Below are 18,384 nucleotides of genomic sequence, written 5' to 3' on the forward strand. Positions count from 1 at the left end.
TTCAAAGTTTAATTTGTGTTAACACTTAACAAAATTGATTATTTTAATAAACGAAAACAAATCAAACGTACTGCACCAATAACTGACCATTTCAAACATCTGTTATGTCTACCGACGCGCCATCTGTACGTCATTTGTCTCTCACATTCAGCCGGTGAAACACGCCGTTTGACAGACGGAGCGTTCAAGAGCAGAGAAGAGAGGGAGCGCAAAAAACATCAAAATAAAAACATCGATATCTCGCGCAAAGTGCTAATCGTAAATACACGTAATCAGCACTCGTACGAGCAACTTTTTTTCACTAACATTATTTTTCTGTGGTGCACAAAATCATGAAAAAGGTGGTCGTGTTAAAATCCGAAAGCGACAACAGTGACACCTACAGCAGTCTCCTCCAGAAGCATGGCTTCGAGCCCGTCCTGGTGCCAACTTTGGATTTCTCGTTTAAGAATTTGGACGTTCTGCGGGATCGATTACTATCGCCGTACAAGTACTCCGGCCTAATTTTCACCAGCCCGAGGAGTATCACGGCGGTGCGGGATGCACTGGGTGGACAACGGTTGAAGGATGACTGGCGAACGCTGGAGAACTACAGCGTTGGGGAGACTTCGCATGATTTGATATGCAATCACCTTCAGCTGAACACGAAGGGTCAGCAGTCTGGAAACGCAAGCAATTTGGCCGACTTTATCAAGACGGACCTGTACAACAAAACGATAACGTTGCCGTTCCTTTTCCCCTGCGGGAACCTCAAGCAAGACGTCCTACAGTACAAACTGTCCGAATACGGGTACTCGCTGGACTCGGTCGAAGTATACGAAACGGTGCCCCACAAGGACCTGGAGCGGAACCTGGTCCAGCTGTTCCGCGGTGACGCTCCGGCGTTCCTGCTGTTCTTCAGCCCGTCCGGCATCAACTACTGTTCGGCCATCTTCGAGCGGAACAAGCTGGACCTCGGTGGCTGCCGGATCGTAGCCATCGGCCCTAGCACCAAGAAGGCCATCGAGAACAAAGGCCTGACGGTGTACCGGACGGCGGAAAAACCCTCGCCCGAGTACGTGGTTGGGGCTCTTTTGGATACCTAACCGGGTAGCGTTGAGTAGTTTGTAGTCTTACCCTGAATCTTTACTGTGTGTACATGTTCACGTCACGTCCCCGCTCAGGAACTGGCTTCCGGCGGGGGCGACTAAATTATACTACTATATATGCTGTTACGAACTAAAAAGAAGCAAATAGATTTTTCTCCTAGATGAACGCAGACTAAATGAAAAGGTTGTTGGTAGTTTTTAGAGTGCGGCGGGAAAAGTTACCGTGAAAAGAGAAATGTTAACAAAAAATGGACGTTTATTAGGTGAGCATGGGGGCTAATCCAGAATAAAAACGATGACATTGTTTTTACACTTTCGTAAACACATGTTAACGAAAATTTCGACGGGATTTGCCCCCATGTAATCGGCCGTAGTTGTTGGACTTTAATGAAATGTTGAACTAGTGTTGAGACGAATCGGTGCGCGGAATAAATAGACATTCAAATAGTTATTTTTTATGATTAAATAGTTTTATGTAGTTTGAACTAGTGCACCGATGGAGTCGTGTCAAGTCAAATTAAATGTGTCAATTGAAGCGAGTTAGCACACATCGCCGTTTTCGTTCCTTTCTTGTGAAAACTTATTTTACACAATCCGATATTACTGATTCTGAATCTGTTGCGCACCTCGTCGTACGACGTCGAAAAGTCATTAGATATTGAAATGTGTAGTTCCATTTAGCCAACAATAGTGAATTTTGAATTTACTGCTTTTACTTATTTTTATTTAGTGATAACAAAAGAAGATGACAAATAAAAATAAATATTGTTTGGAAAACTTTGTGTTTTGATTAAAGATTATTTGCATGTTTGTGTTAGAGAGCCTGCTCTCCAGGCTCTCTAGTTTGTGTGTTTATATTAGAAAAAAAATAGGTAGTAGTAGTTTATCCAACAATGTTTCCTGTCAAACTGTCAAAGGCCTACTTTTCTTCAATAAAAATAATAAATTCAAAAAATAAAAAAAATGAAAAAGGGTTGAAAAGTTCTACTTTTTTCAGCACTTTTATTCGATATTACTTTTCAATATTGTTTCCATTTGAACGGAGATAGAACAAACACATGGACGTTTGACTTTCCGAGCAGACGGAAATAGCTTGGGAAGGTCAATTTTTAATATTGTGAGAAGATCTAAAAACGTTATTGGGATGATCGGATTAGTTGTTAAAATAACAAAAATCAATAACAAAGATTTGTTCGAAGAATAACTTAAACTGTTATTATGTTGTTATAGCAATAACAAACCAATAACACAGAAGGAATCATGAAGGAATAACAAGATTTGTTATTTTTTGCGGAGAGGTGGAGCAGCATAATAACAAAAAATGTTATTGAACTTGTATGTGTCCATAACAAAAAAGTTATTGTTTTTTTGTTTATTTGCCATTTGCCAATAAACCTCACTCTTCTGTACTAGTCAGGGCTGCAGAGTCGGGTTCCTTCAAGCGACTTTAAATCCATACTTTGAAGACAACTCCGACTCTGGATGCAGAATATGACGTCAACGCCTCCTTCAGCTTTCCAAAAATACCCGACTTCACAGATTCCGATTCCAAGTGAAAGTTGCTGAAAATTAGCTGAATCCGATGCCGTTTCCGAGGTCTCACTCCAGCTCGAACTTCAACGTCAGCTCCGACTTACTCGCTTTTTTTATTCACACTTCAAAAATTCTCAATAAAAAAAATCAATTCCGTTAGGGAATATAATAAAATTTAAAAAAAGAACTCTCAAAAGTTAATTTTATCGGATTAATTTTAGCTTCAAACCCCATTTCGTCGCCATCGTGCTAACTTGTCGTACGTGCATTTTGGGCCAAATTGAGTTAAGAACGCCATTTTGTGCAGCTCACAATGCCTCATATTTTGACCTTCACACATCCCTAAAATTCGATTTCAATCCTGAGATATTCAACAATAACCGAAAAAACTCCGTGCATTTTTGTCACTTTACATATAAAAATAGTTTCAATCTTGTCGTGCTATCTTGTCACTCCATGAAAATTGATGTAAGTGCGACAAAAGGCCAAAGGGATTTAAGGTCAGGAAAGTCAGGATGCGTTTGTCGCACGTACAAGCTAGACTACCGTAAACATTTGTAATTATAACTCGGGACTCCAGCAACCAACTTCAACCAAACTTTGGGACAATGCACAGAATGGTCAGCCAAACAAAACGTGTTTGTTATTGTTTACATTGCGTGTTCTCGTTTTTGAATTTTCAAGGTCAAACATTAAAACGCGTTTTTCTCGGAACGTCAAAATGGCGGGTGCGACAAGATAGCACGACGACGTCGATTTCATAGTGAAATAAATGACCCCGATGAAATTGGTCAAAATTATTTCATAGTTCTAGCCAATTATAGTAAAATCCCTTAGGGGGTATATCAAATAATAAAAAAAAACAACTTTCAAAATTTCAACTTTTTTGAATAATTTTAGCTTAAGGACCCCATTTCATGACCAAAATAATGACCCAGACGAAAATGGTCAAAATTATCCCAAAGATCTAAACATATTTAACAAAAGAAAAAATAATAACAGATTGGGTTATGGACACTTAAAAACTTTTCCATTTGTGTAATTTATGGTATCCCGGGAAGACGGTAATAACAAAATTCATGCCATTTCAATAACAAATACTGTCAAAATAACAAAAAATGTCATGGAATATTCTTACAAAATCCATTTTTGCATAAGAGCTTAATAACAGTTTATGTTATCATAACCAAATTTGTTATTGGTCTGATATTGGTTGAAAGTCAACACAACTTTGGAATAACATTTATTGTTATGGAAGAATAACTGCAATTGATATTGGGATGTTCGGATTAGTTGATAAAATAACAAAAATAATAACAAAGATTTGTTCGAAGAATAACGCAAAATGTTATTAGTCTGTTATTACAATAACAATCCAATAACAAAAAATCATAACGGCGAATAACAAATATTGTTATAAATAACATAAAATGTTATTGTCCTAGTATTTTCAAATAACAAAAAATGTTATTCCCACGTTATTTCCGTCTTCTCGGGTAGTCTTATTTCTAAGTCAGAATACCGAACGAATAACAAATTTTGTTATTAGGAGATTTTTTGAAATGTATAACATTTCCTCTTATTAGCGTGTTATAAAACATTTTCAGTATAATATCACTTCAATACCAAATCTAGTTATTTTATCAGAAACTGTTATTATTTTTTCTTATTGAAGTTGAAGTACAGGATAAAATAATAACACTTTTTGTTATTTTAACAGGATTTGTTTTTGACATATAATTAATTTTGTTATTACCGTCTGCGCGGGTTAAAATCCCAAGGGGTTTGTTTCGGAATCGCAGGCATGTTGTATGCAACTCTCAAATTTCGTTTTTTCAGCTTCTTTTTGCAAGTCATGCATCAATTAATATTTCTGTTCTGTTATTTTTGGTAAATTGGCCGTTTTCTCATTCTAGAATTAGCTGAAAATGAAGATGTTTTACAAGGATATAGCAAAAACATTTTTTTATTGTTTTTTACATAGAAAAAAATCGTGAATTAAGTTCACGAATGTGAGAAGCATGAATTTAATTCATGATTTTGAGGATTGATTTTTTTTTATACACACATTTTTGTATATTCCCGTTCTTCAAAGTCTTATTGTATTGACTACTTTTGGTCTACTATATCAAAGTATTTAATTTAGCATAGCCATCAAAAATTTAACCAAGATGAAACCATTTGAAATTATTTATCATTTTCCGTTGCTGTTCCTTAAGAGCAATTCTGTACGAAATCGGTCTTTTTTCTTCAATTTTAATTTTTGTGTTTCTTAATCCGGCTGAAACATTTTTGGTGCCTTCGGTATAACCAAAGAAGCCATTTTCCATCATTAATTTGTCCGTATAATTTTCCATACAAATTTGGCAGCAATAATGATGTATAAAAATTCAAAAAAAAATTGTTTTCGAAAAGATCGGAAAATTTTACGAATGTTTCAAATTTTGACATTGTGAATCGCACCATTAGTTGCTGAGACATCAACGTTAGAAAATGGTGGCTGTTTGGGTGAGACTTGGAAAACATCAATTTTCATGTTTTTAAACCTTTGCGTGGCAATATCTCAGCAACTAAGGGTTATATCAACAAAGTTCAGAAAAGCAAAATATAGAGTTTTTCTCTATATTTTGCTTTTTTGAACTTTGTTGATATAAAAAGTATAAAAATTTAAATTAAGAGCCATGGTTTCAACATTTTAATGAAAAAAGTGTTTTAAAATGCAATATACACCTTTCCAGTTGTTTTTCCATCATTAGTTTCCAAAATATCTAAGTATTGACGAAAATTTAGTTTTTGCGAAACATTTTTTTTTTGCAGTGCTGCGCATTGGAATTTCATAAACATTCAAAACATTTTTTAACAAGCCCAAACATGCTAAATATTATGATCAATGCAGAAAAATGAATTTTAGATTGTTTTCAGTTAATGAGATTTCTATTTTCGTGGAAATTTTGAAAATTTTTGAAAAAATATTATTTTTGCCCCCTTATTTTTCAGACCATTTTAAAAGGGGGGGGGGGCGACATAAACTTTGAAAAATATTTGCAACGGCCTTATGTAAAAAAATAATCTTTTTAAAGATTTCCGGTTGAAATTTTGCCAAAAAGTTCAGAAATTATTCTGCATTTTAAAAATCAAATGATATTTTTCATGTGGCCTTTCTTTTTTCACCGTTGTTTTCCTTAAATCCTTTAAAATATTATCACTTTCAAGTATAATCCAAATAGCTTCGATTCAATTTCCCCCTGCGAAGGACACCCGAGTACTTATCACAAATGAAAAAAAAAATATCCTGCTCCATCAATAATCTCCTTTAATCCTTAATCATCCCCTGATAATTTCCACAAACCAGATCCCACCTGCAGCAAGCAGCCATCGCCGTCTGTCGGCAAAATATGTAATCACCATTTGTGTCACCTTTTATGAAATTGATCCAATTTCGTTGATTCCACATGTTTTTTTTCTTCTTCCTCGTAAACGTCGTCGTCGGCGGCGTTGTTTTTAAAAATTGTGCAGCTAATTATCATCGTTTCGCTGTCTGCATAATTAAACTCTCTTACGGGTAATCTGGTTCTTTTCCCCTTTTCCATGGGGACCACCTTCCCGGTGCAGTCTCACGAGCTCCGATTAAGATATTTTTGGTTGAGCTTTTTTGCTCTGCTTTTACACTGACAATTAAGCTATAGAAATGATAAGGAGTTTGTATTTGCATAGAGTCGTCTACCAAGTAATTTCTTTCTCGGGTAGGAGCTTCATCTAATATCACCATCAACGTAGAGTAGTGATATCTCAGAAAGTTAAGCAAATTAATGACATGCTCGAGGAAATCAGTGTTCCCCTCAATCCATTATGGTGTCCACTTACGCACAAATTGAGCGACTTTTTATTGTTTTATATATCAAATGTTGCCTTTACGTTAAGCCGAATACTTATTACACACACAAACAACTTTCCCATCCGTTGAGCGTCGGCGGTTCGACCCACTAAAGTACGCTAAGAAACGGCTTTTAATTAACTTGCCAACCGATTTTACGGTCTCGGTCCGACCTGATTGAAGCCACCGCCGTTGCTCGACGGTAGAAAGGGATTATTCCGGCTTCTTCTGGGCGATCTGGTTTCCGGGAGCTCTACAAAACCAAACAGGTCAAATCTTGCTTTGCTGACTGGTTATCATAGCTTACCGTTGAAATCTACGATACTTGGGGAATAGTCAGTCGGGGAGAGTGGCTCGAAGACCTGCTGCTTGGGACGAGGCTTTGGGGATTGGCGGACCTCGAAGGCTTCCTCCGCGAACGGGTTCATCGTGGAGTTGTCGTAAGCTGGAAGAAGATGAAGGTTAGAGGTTAAGATCAACAATATGTGACTTTTGAGTTTACCGTATTGTCCATCGGCACGTTCGCTGTACGGATCCCCGGTCGGGAAGAAGCTCGGCACGATCTGATGCGGCGACGGGAACATCGAGATGTCAAACTCCTTCTTCTTCAGCTCGTTTCGGTCATCATCCGGCTGCTCGCGGCTCATTTTGGAGATGCGCCGGTAGTCCTTGAAGAAGTCGATCTTCCAGATGCTGTACAGCACGAAGATGAAGGCCGCCACGATGCACAAGCTGATCGCGATCCAGATCAGAAGAACTTGCGAGTTTTCAGGCATCTTGTACGCTTCGATTCCGATCTGGGCCAGCGCCATCGCGCCGTAGTCGTTCCACATGCGCTCCAGGTTCGCCTCGGACAGCTGGTACTCCTGCTTGGGAGGTTCGGTTGTGGAGACCGAGATGTAGCTCTTGCCGAAGAGTCCGTTGAGTCCTTGCGGGGATTGATCTTCTTCGACGGGTTCGGGACGGAGGGGTACGGCGAAGCGGAGCGTTACACACTCCTCGTAGTTGGGCCACGTGTCCGGACACTTCTGGGCTACGATTCGGATGTCCTCAGGCTTGCTCGGCCTGTACTTGAGCTTGTGCTCCTCCACAAACAGATTCGTTGCATTGGACAGCTCCACCCGAACCTTTGCCCACGTATCCAAGGCTTGCATCATTGCCTTAGTGACGGATATTTCCTTCCGGATCCACTGGTACTCCTCCTGTGGAACCGGTGGCTCCGTAGTGGTAGTCGTAGTCGGTTCTATCTTGGTGCCGAACGGTGCGTACGTCAACCGGAACCCTCGATAATCGTGAGGCTCCGAACCCGCCTCATGCTGAGACAAAAACCTCACCGAGAAGGTCGTCGTATGTGCGATCAGGAAACGCACTGGCTCATCGATCTTCCCGGTAAAGATCGGTCCCTTTTCATCGGTATCGTTCACTGTTCCACCCCGAATGTGCAAGAAGTCACTGGTAGGATCCAGATCGAGCTCGTGGATCGTTACCTGAACACCAATCCCTTCGGAAACGTTAAACTCCTGATAACCTTCATCAACAATATCCGGATAAGGCTGAGGATACCCAGGCGATACAAGTTCAACCTCCTCGGAATGCTCCTTCTTATAAGCCGCAAACTTGGCTTCCAATGTCTCAGTGTCCGGTACGTTGTAGATCTTCGGAGACTTGATCAACTTCACCGGGTAGTCGTTCAACAATTCCTCATCCGATTGTTCTACCAAGTTATCCTCTCCAGAATCTTCCACAACGTCCTCATCGTCATCATCAACCACACTCTCAATAGACCCAACAACCACACCATCCTCACCCTCCACAGCCAACGTCGTCAGCGAATCTTCCCCCACCAACACCACCGAAACATTCTCCACCGTGTAGTTCTCCCCTTCGGAAACCTTCGGCACCTGGAACGCGTCATCGTAGTAATCGTCGTAGTCATTCTCCGCGTCCCCATTCATGGTCTTCTCCGGGTCCATCCCGGGTGGACAGTTGACGTAGTCATCGATCAAGGACGGTGTCACCGCGTCATCGCCGGTGACCACGGTTTCGTCTTGGGCACCGCTGCCTTCGTCCAGCTGGCAGCTGACGATCGTCACCAGTGCTACAAAAGTGAAGGGATTAGAGTGGCATCTTGTGCACGAATCGCGATTTGCGAGTTGTTGACGACTGCTTTGAGTCAATACAGTGTTTTATCTTATCACTTCAAGAAGAAAGAGCTATTTCGAATCGATGGTTCCGTCAACTGGCGAAATTGGTCGTCTCAAACTCACCGATTAGAAGAAATCCAACCGACTTAATCGAACACATTTTGTTGAAGATTTGACTTAGCGGAAGTACAAATGATCTCAACCAGCGATCGTAGCTTAATTCATACCGATAAGATATTAAATTGATATTTTCTCCAAATAAAAATCAACAAATGATTTCAACCTCTTAAGGTAAGGTTGCCCGCGGCAGACTGAGCTGGAAAGGCGACCTGGAGACCCGTTATCACCCACTCAGCGAAGAATTGTTCTTATCTGATAACGACGAGTCGTCGTCGGGCAGATAGTGTGATTGGTGGGGGGGGGGGCGGAAGCTAGGTTAGGAAAATAAAAAGCATTCGCGCGGCGGAATTTGTTTGTTTAGTCTTGCTTTTTGCGAAAGTATTTAAAAATTGACTTTAATGACGCTTTTCAGACACGTTACACACGGCTTATGTGACGTTTAATGGAATTTCTACAGGCTTCAAAATCTTGAACCCAAATGCACGCTTCGCTGTAACCAGTCGAAATAACCCCTAAATGATTCATCAAAAGCGACATTTATCGTCTGTTTTTCGAATTTTCAACTTTTAAAAGCCAAACCCCTATCACCGTCATAAATCGGCCATTAGGTTCGAACTGGACCGCGGGCGCAGCCCGACTGTCCACATATTTCATCCTACGATCTAGATTAGCGACAGTAATTAAGCCGATCAACGGGTATGTCGACGGACCACGGACGTAACGCAACTCGCAGCTGAAAATCCCTTTTTCCGTGTGTGGCGGCGCAGTCACAATTTTTTATCCAATTAATCTTAACCGGCCCCCAAACAACCGTCAATTCGTCGATATCCGTCTGAATTGGAGGGAAGTGAATGAAGGTTGATTTTTTTGTTGGTTGTGATCGTTCGAACCTTGACGAAAGTGTGCTCGCGCGTGATTTCCAGCATTTTGCGTGTAGAACCCTTTGCGACACGTGGCAAAAACAAAACGTTTGCCGACGTCGGTTGCGATAGGGATCTGATGGCTTCTGGGTCAAGTCGAACCGGGTTGAGTTTTTCTGTGCAGGGCTTAATCAGTTTGACGATCGATATGAAGTTCCGGTTGTGTGACATTCGTTAGAATTGCACAAAAAAACATTAACGATGCACAACTACCAGAGCTTTTGCACCAATATTTTTGTTTAAGATAATTTAGTATTTTTAAAACTACGGGAACTACTGATATAATTTTTAAATTCATCCCCTAATGTACTGTCTACAAAGCGATTTACAACAAAATTAGCCTATTTTTACAATCAGACTATTTCAGGATTGTGTCCGTAAGTTTGACAATATTGTCAAACAACAATTTCCTTGGTTGATGTGCACCCTTAAATATCAGAAACTGAAAGGCATATTTCAAAATTTTTAGTTTTTTGAACAAAAATGCATTAATTTTGAAAACAGTTTGTCCTAGCTTAGTTGAAATGAAGTCGATGTCAGTAAATGGTTCAGTTTCGTCAAGGTATGATGGAACCCCAAGTTCTTTGAATATGCTCCAATCGACAGAATTAATTTTAGTGAGTTTTTGTTTATCCCCACAGATAAACGTGAGTGTGCATGGTTGCTGAGGATAATTCCATACTATTTATACGCGATATTAACTATTTTATTTATTTGCAGAGAACTCACTAGAATTCTTTTTTTTTCGATTAGAACGTGCTCAGGGATTCCAAATCTATCATACCTTAATAAAACTGAACCGTGTACTGACATCAACTTAAAAAATGTCGAGTTGTGCTACAATTTTGTTTCACATTTTTCATTTTGTGTCTTTTGATTCGGATGAAAATTTGTCCATTAAGCCATTAAGCCTATTTGCATCATTAATTTGTTCGTACAATTTTGCGGGCTGGCTCTTCAAAATGGGCTTGAAACATTCAAAAACCTATATCATGGAAAGGAATTTTCTGTTTTCTGTCTTCGGCAAAATTATTTATAAAAAAAAAACATATTCTGCGCTAGAGCTGAGGATGACGCAAATGCTAACGTTTTAAAAATTTGAAAATGGGAAAAATCAAACAGAACAAAAAACTCAAGAACATCAAAACAATAGTTTTTATGTAGATAACGACAATTGAGCACTGAGAAAAACTTATTTTGAACACAATTTAAACATTTCGAACGTAAAAGAAAAGAAGCAAATTAAATGATATTTTTACAACTATTGCTTTTACTCCATATACAATTTTTAAATTGAGAAAAAAAACTTTTTCAAAAATTGCAGCCAAAAATGCCTGTATTTGAAACTGTGTACGTTGTCAAAACAAATTTTAAAGTCAATTTGATGTCAGCTTTTTAAAATTTCAAACATGATTTTCCTCCTTTTCAAAAACTTCTTTTCCTAATATGATGAGTTTGTTTCCGATTTCATTCCGATAATTCATAATTTTAAAAACCTTTTTAGTAAGTGCTCGAAACGATTAAAAAATTGCTTATTTTTTTTTTTTTTTTTTTTTCAAAAGGATCTATGTGCAAAGAAACCCCATGGCGCATTTGTTGTTTTGAAAAGTAACATAAAAAAGATCGTTAAGCTTTGCATTACAAATTTAATTAAAATTAAATTAATGAAAATAAATGAATTCAATGAAAACATATTAAATGTTTTTTTTTTAATTATGCAATAACTACATATTGCTCTCCGATGCCTTTGAAAAATGTTGAAGGGAAGGAGAGAGACAAAAACTTTGAAAAAAAATTTAATTCAAAAGTGACATTAAATTAATCGTAAAGAGACAATTTCCACAAATAAAAGTTTACCTCAATTTAAGTTTTATTTAACAGCTTAAGAGGCTGATGTTTTGAAAAATAAATAAAAACAAACTCAAAAATTGTAAAGATACACTCATCCTACAAATTTGGAACACTTTTGCGAAAATTTGTCAAAAGCATGCCAAATGCATCTTTTCTATCGACCCTACCAGTTTTAGGACCTTTTTTTTGGACATTCTCTTACTATTTGACAATTAAAAGTAGTTCTTTTTAAACATAAAACTGCACTAAAAGACTATTTTATCCAGAGTAGCAAATCCCTGCCTGCAAATTGCTTGTTCCTTAATTGTGGGATGTTTCTGTGTCTCCGACAATTGTGAAACACCTGAATTTTACTGATATTTTCCCAAAAAAGTTATCAGACCATGGATAAAACATCACTAAGCTTAAATTTAACTGATTTCAGTGTGTGAAGTCATTATTTTATAAAAAAAATATGTACTCTTGGAGAGAATCAAATTTTGTTTAAATCCGTAAAAATAAGTGTTTCAACGTTTTTCTATAAAAACTTGATTTAAAAAATTACAGTTGTCGATACATCAATCAAATGATTTCTAAAGAAAAGCTCAAAAAAAAGCTCTCACAAGAAAGCAAAGTCAAATCATTATGTTCTATTATCGATTATCTACGATTTTTTGAACATTGCCCAATCTGCAAACTGTTCCGAATATGTGGGATGACATTACACTAAAATTGCAAATGGCCTTCGATTTTGATTGAGATTGATTCCCAATGCTCCCCAAATATCATTGTCACCAGATTTAGCCAGATAACAGCGTCCAACACGTCAGTTTCATTAGTCATATTTTGCTCAAACTCTTTCACCAGTTCACATCTAAGAGCAAGGTTTTTGGAATGTCAACAAATGGCGCGGGCGCGCTCGCGTCAATAATTACCATCGATCTCGTGACTCAGATCATTTTTTCGAAACGACTTAAATTTGTGCAGTTGTGGCTGTTGCTACAGTGTAGATCATAAATTATATCCCCAACAAGCACACAAGTTTCCATAGGCCACACACAAGTCACAAATACTTGCCCCCAGTCTCAGGCTTAGAGTCAGTGACGGGGGGAAAAATGTCACCATTTTGCCCACGTTTTGCGACGTTCAGAGCGCGACTAAGTTCAAAGTCATAACCGCGAGGCAAAATTCCGATCGGTTCGACTTTTTTTCTTTGCTGAAACGGAGGAAAAATCGATGGCTATTAATGCCATGATTTAGCCATTAAAAAGTCACTGTCATGTGGCTGAAAGTCAACTTGAAGCTTACATGGCGCACGATGTACAGTTAAAAGTTATTTAAAAATACGTTCACAATCTGAAAATTCTATAATATTCAAAACTCATGTCTAACATTTATGAAATTGCACAATTAATTAAGGCCAAACGCCATCCACGTACTCCACGAGGAGAAAATAATAAATTCGCATACATTAATCAGCGATCGCCGGGCGCACCTGAGCCGTAAATGTGGCGACTAAACGCCCATTAACCTCAACAATAAACTCATTACCCGGCGTGGCAAAAAGCGCCCCAAAGCATCACTTGCAAAGGCCCTCTTCACGACGACTGAAATCAATCATCGGACGGGTTTTGCCCGGGATCTTCACCGTGGTCGAGATTGATGAATCTATTACAGTCGATACAGCCACAACAAACGGGCAGGCAGGCAGGTTGTATCGGGGAGTCGATTGTGCTGCCAAAGTAGCTCACCGCAGCCGCCGTGGGCCAGATCTTTGAAGAGGGCCATCACCCAAATAAGGACTTTTCAAGTAGCGTGCTAACCCGCGTGGAGAAAATTATCGAAAACGGGCCATCGAAAAAGGTTAGGGCACAGTTTGTGTGTACGATGTGGAGTACACAAAGCAATTGATTGATTTACACGGTGAAAACATCAAACAACGAGGTGGTGGGAACTAAATTTGGAATTGAGCTGTTACGATTTGTACGGTGTGCGGACAATTGCTGTTTTGTTGAGGGTAAAAAACATGTGTTAGCAATAAACATAACGGCATCAGAGGTGACATTGAGTCACAGGGGAAGAGATTGGGTAATACAAACATACTGACATTTGTATGCCCCTATCTCAACCTCAGACCCAATATCACTCCTGATGACAATACTTAATCATTCTACATGGGTAATTCTCTACCAACTCACACGAAATCGGGAAAAGTTGCCCTGACTCCTCTTCGATTTGCGTGAAACTTTGTCCTAAGGGGTAACTTTTGTCCCTGATCGCGAATCCGTGGTCCGTTTTTTTTTATATCTCGCGACGGAGGGGCGGTACGACCCCTTCCATTTTTGAACATGCGAAAAAAGAGGTGTTTTTAAATAATTTGCAGCATGAAATGGTGATGAGATAGAAATTTGGTGTCAAAGGGACTTTGATGTAAAATTAGACGCCCAATTTGATGGCGTACTCCGAATTCCTAAAAAACGTATTTTTAATCGAAAAAAAACACTGAAAAAGTTTTTAAAAACTCTGCCATTTTCCGTTACTTATTTTTGCCTTCCTCACCTCAATGAGAAAAGGCTATAAAATCACTCGAAAAATGAACTTAGACCCACCTTCACGTATCCCTATCGACTCAGAATCAAATTCTGAACAAATGTCTGTGCGTGTGCATGTTTGTAAGTCCGTGCACCGAAAAATATGCACACGATTATCTCCGGACTGGCTGAACCGATTTGGACCGTTTGGGACTTGTTCGATCCGTCTTGGGGTCCCACAAGACCCTAGTTAACATTATGAAGTTTAGAAAAGTACTTCAAAAGTTATGCTGAAAAAACGACTTGGCTGGTTTTTGTAAGAAAACCCCCTTATACTACATATTGTTAGAAAGGTATTGTAAGACCTTTCCAACGCGTTCAAAAGATTGAAGATCTGACAACCCCATCAAAAATTTTTAGCGCTTAAGTGTTATTTAAACACTTTTTTGAGGCCGGAAATCAAATATTTTGATGAAAAAATTGTCGTTGGATAAGTAATCAAAAGACCTTTCCAACAAGCCCAAAAGATTGAAGATCTGACAACCCTATCAAAAGTTATAAGTACTTTAGTGTTTTTAATGAACTTTTTTTAGGCTTGATCTCAGATATTTTGATAAAAATATGCGAGGAAGGCACCAACCACCTAAAGGTGGATTAAGTAACGTTTTACATGTAGAACCAAATTTTTCATTTTAAAATTTCATGTTTTTTCATGTCAATCAAGAAAATAATTATTTCCATGCAAGTACAAGTTGGTACATGCGATGTACATTGTTCACAGACAACAGAAACACACTTTTATATTGGTACAATTGTCTGTGATGTCAACAGGCAGCTGCTATTTCAGTTTATTTGATTTATTTTGAATTTTCATCAAACTTCTCAAATATTCGAATTGTTTTATTAGAAAATAATTATTTCCATGCAAGTTCAAGTTGGTACATGCGATGAACATTATTCACAGATAACAGAAACACACTTTTCTATTGGTACAATTGTCTGTGATGTCAACGAACAGCTGCTATTTGAGTTTATTTGATTTATTTTGAATTTTCATGAAATTTCTCAAATATTTCAATTGTTTTATTAGAAAATAATTATTTCCATGCAAGTACAAGTTTGTACATGTGTTGTACATTGTTCACAGACAACAGAAACACACTTTTCTATTGATACAATTGTCTGTGATAACAACGAGCAGCTGCTATTTGAGTTTATTTGATTTATTTTGAATTTTCATCAAATTTCTCAAATATTCGAATTGTTTTATTAGAAAATAATTATTTCCATGCAAGTACAAGTTGGTACATGTGTTTTACATTGTTCACAGACAACAGAAACACACTTTTCTATTGGTACAATTGTCTGTGATGACAGCGGGCAACTTTTATTTTAGTTTTGTTGATTATTTTAAATATTTCTTTCAACTTTTGCAAGTTTTAAATTTATTGTTTTATAAATCCGTATTTGTATGTATGCGCATATTGATTTATGTTCAAGTACTTGCAAAAGCATTAGAAAAAAACATTATCTCTTTTAGTTTTTATTGTAATACATGTTGGTTTTATTATTAGATTAGTGCGCTGACCACGGGGACGCGCTGTCTTGTTTTTGCATGCTCATTTTCATTTCTTTTGTGTCGCTGTTTGTGTGCTTGGGTGCGTGGTTATAATAATTAAATAATGGCATCATTAGTGCGCTGACCACGGGGACGCGCTGTCTTGTTTTTGCATGCTCATTTTCATTTCTTTTGTATCGCTTTTTATGTGCTTGGGTGCGTGGTTATAATAATTAAATAATGGCATCATTAGTGCGCTGACCACGGGGACGCGCTGTCTTGTTTTTGCATGCTCATTTTCATTTCTTTTGTATCGCTTTTTATGTGCTTGGGTGCGTGGTTATAATAATTAAATAATGGCATCATTAGTGCGCTGACCACGGGGACGCGTTGTCTTGTTTTTGCATGCTCATTTTCATTTCTTTTGTATCGCTGTTTGTGTGCTTGGGTGCGTGGTTATAATAATTAAATAATGGCATCATTAGTGCGCTGACGACGGGGACGCGTTGTCTTGTTTTTGCATGCTCATTTTCATTTCTTTTGTGTCGCTGTTTGTGTGCTTGGGTGCGTGGTTATAATAATTAAATAATGGCATCATTAGTGCGCTGACGACGGGGACGCGTTGTCTTGTTTTTGCATGCTCATTTTCATTTCTTTTGTATCGCTGTTTGTGTGCTTGGGTGCGTGGTTATAATAATTAAATAATGGCATCATAAGTGCTCTGACCACGGGGACGCGTTGTCTTGTTTTTGCATGCCCATTTTCATTTCTTTTGTGTCGCTTTTTGTGTGCTTGGGTTTATGTTATTATATATAGGTGATGGGATTTTATTAAATGATCATTATATTGCATTATTATATTTAATCAATTATATAACCACACTATATTTTACACTTAACACATTATACAAAACACATATGAAACTGTAAACAGGAGCGTTTGGTACGGTATGTCCACGCATCCTTCCTCCCCTGTAGATTCTGTGAAATGTGATCCGTTCTCAGAATCCTCTCTGCGGTAAACACAACGTAGTAGGGCTGGCCGCTTTAATTTTTGCAATGCATTTTCGGGTGTTCTCGGATGTACTGCAATTATTAATAATGACAAGAAAAGTGCTTGGGGCGTAATCTAATCACAAGACTTTCCAGCATGCTTTCATCGGACTGGCTGCGTTTGTGTTAGATTAGATTAGATTAGATTAGATACATGTTGGTTTTATTATTATTCAGTTGGCAGTTGGCCTAAATCAACTTAAGTATGGACTTTTTATACTCAAACTTACTTAAAATTTTCACGATCCCGTTGTCAAAATCAATATATAAAGTACTTCAAAAGTTAAGTATAAAGGGAAGTACTACTTATAAGAAGTTTAGGTAAAATCTGAACACAGATTCGTTAGGTACATCGATGGTACATCACTTTTCTGTAATAAAGAAGTTGATTTGGTGACGTTTTCTAAAAACAGCTATCTTTCCAGCAGGGCAAGGCTACTTATCGAACCTTTGAAGTACATCAAAAATCCTTAAAGGTACACATATGTACCACTTTGGTACATGCTAAAACCATGTTCGGATTTTTGATTTGGCCAGATTTCCCTGCTGGATGGATTGACATTGTTTTTTCTAACTTTGTAGGGTTTTGAAAAAGTTGGTCGTCGTCGATCATGGCCTACAACTTTGCAGAACATTGTTACACTCTAAAAAATGAACCTGCAAAGTTAGAAAATACACGAAATTTTCAAATGAAAAAAAATGTTCTAAATGTTAAAATGACCCTTCTGGTTCAATGTAGATACGAAAAGTACATTAAATATCCCTTAAAATGACATGTTCCAAAAAAATTTACAGTCGAGTAACGAAAAATGGAAGAATTTATTTTTTAAAAAAGTGTTTTTTGATGAAAAAAAATACCTTTTTCGGAATTCTGAGTACGCCGGGCGTCTAATTTTACATAAAAGTCCCTTTGACACCAAATTTTTATCTCATCACCGTTTGAGGTAGCAAAATATTGAAAAACAACTCTTTTTTCGCATGTTCAAAAATGGAAGGAGACGTACCGCCCCTCCGTCACGAGATATCAAAAAACGGACCTCGGATTCGTGATCAGGGACAAAAGTTACCCCCTAGGACAAAGTTTCACGCAAATCGAAGAGGGGTTGGGACAACTGCTGTGTGAGTTGGCGGAGAATTACCCAAGTACTTTAGTGTTTTTAATGAACTTTTTTTGAGGCCGGATCTCAGATATTTTGATAAAAATATGCGAGGAAGGCACCAACCACCTTAAGGTGGATAAAGTAACGGTTCTGAGTACGCCATTAAATCGGGCGTCCAATTCTACATAAAAGTCCCTTTGACACCAAATTTCTATCTCATCACCGTTTGAGGCTGCAAATTCAAAATTGAAGGAGTCGTACCGCCCCTCCGTCACGAGATATCAAAAAACGGACCTCGGATTCGAAATCGAAGAGGGGTTGGGGAAACTGCTGTGTGAGTTGGCGAAGAATTACCCACATAGTTAAAAAAATGTTATGGTAATATTACACATGGGAGTGAGGAAAATAATGAGTAATTTAACATCAGAAACTGGTGGAGTTTTCTGTTTTCAGTTTTTGTTGAATTTCATATTTTTGCACTTATTGTGTTGAAAAAGAATTTTACTTTTGATTTCTTTGTTATTTTTTCCTAACGAGGGTTGGACATATCTCCAAAACAATGAAATCAATTTTAGCCAAAGGGGAACTTTACAATTTCATTTGAACTTCCAAAGCGAAGAACTTAATATCAAAA

General features: G+C 38.0%; 2 protein-coding genes across 2 annotated transcripts; one reads left to right on the forward strand and one right to left on the reverse strand.

The window, feature by feature from the left end:
• The first annotated feature begins 200 nt into the window (after positions 1-200).
• LOC6034347 (uroporphyrinogen-III synthase) lies at positions 201-1,829 on the forward strand. The gene has a single exon (XM_038257276.1). The coding sequence runs from the start codon at positions 333-335 to the stop codon at positions 1,083-1,085; it is 753 nt and encodes a 250-aa protein (XP_038113204.1). The 5' UTR covers positions 201-332; the 3' UTR covers positions 1,086-1,829.
• Positions 1,830-6,431: 4,602 nt separating this feature from the next.
• Positions 6,432-8,968, reverse strand: LOC6034346. The gene is made up of 4 exons (XM_038256330.1): positions 8,763-8,968; positions 6,998-8,593; positions 6,803-6,940; positions 6,432-6,748 (listed from the first exon to the last, which is right to left on the reverse strand). Exons 1-4 carry the CDS (start codon positions 8,797-8,799, stop codon positions 6,651-6,653), a joined length of 1,869 nt encoding a protein of 622 aa, XP_038112258.1. The 5' UTR covers positions 8,800-8,968; the 3' UTR covers positions 6,432-6,650.
• Positions 8,969-18,384: the final 9,416 nt, after the last annotated feature.

The sequence above is a fragment of the Culex quinquefasciatus genome, chromosome 2, assembly GCF_015732765.1.
Source record: "Culex quinquefasciatus strain JHB chromosome 2, VPISU_Cqui_1.0_pri_paternal, whole genome shotgun sequence".
Classification (NCBI taxonomy): domain Eukaryota; kingdom Metazoa; phylum Arthropoda; class Insecta; order Diptera; family Culicidae; genus Culex; species Culex quinquefasciatus.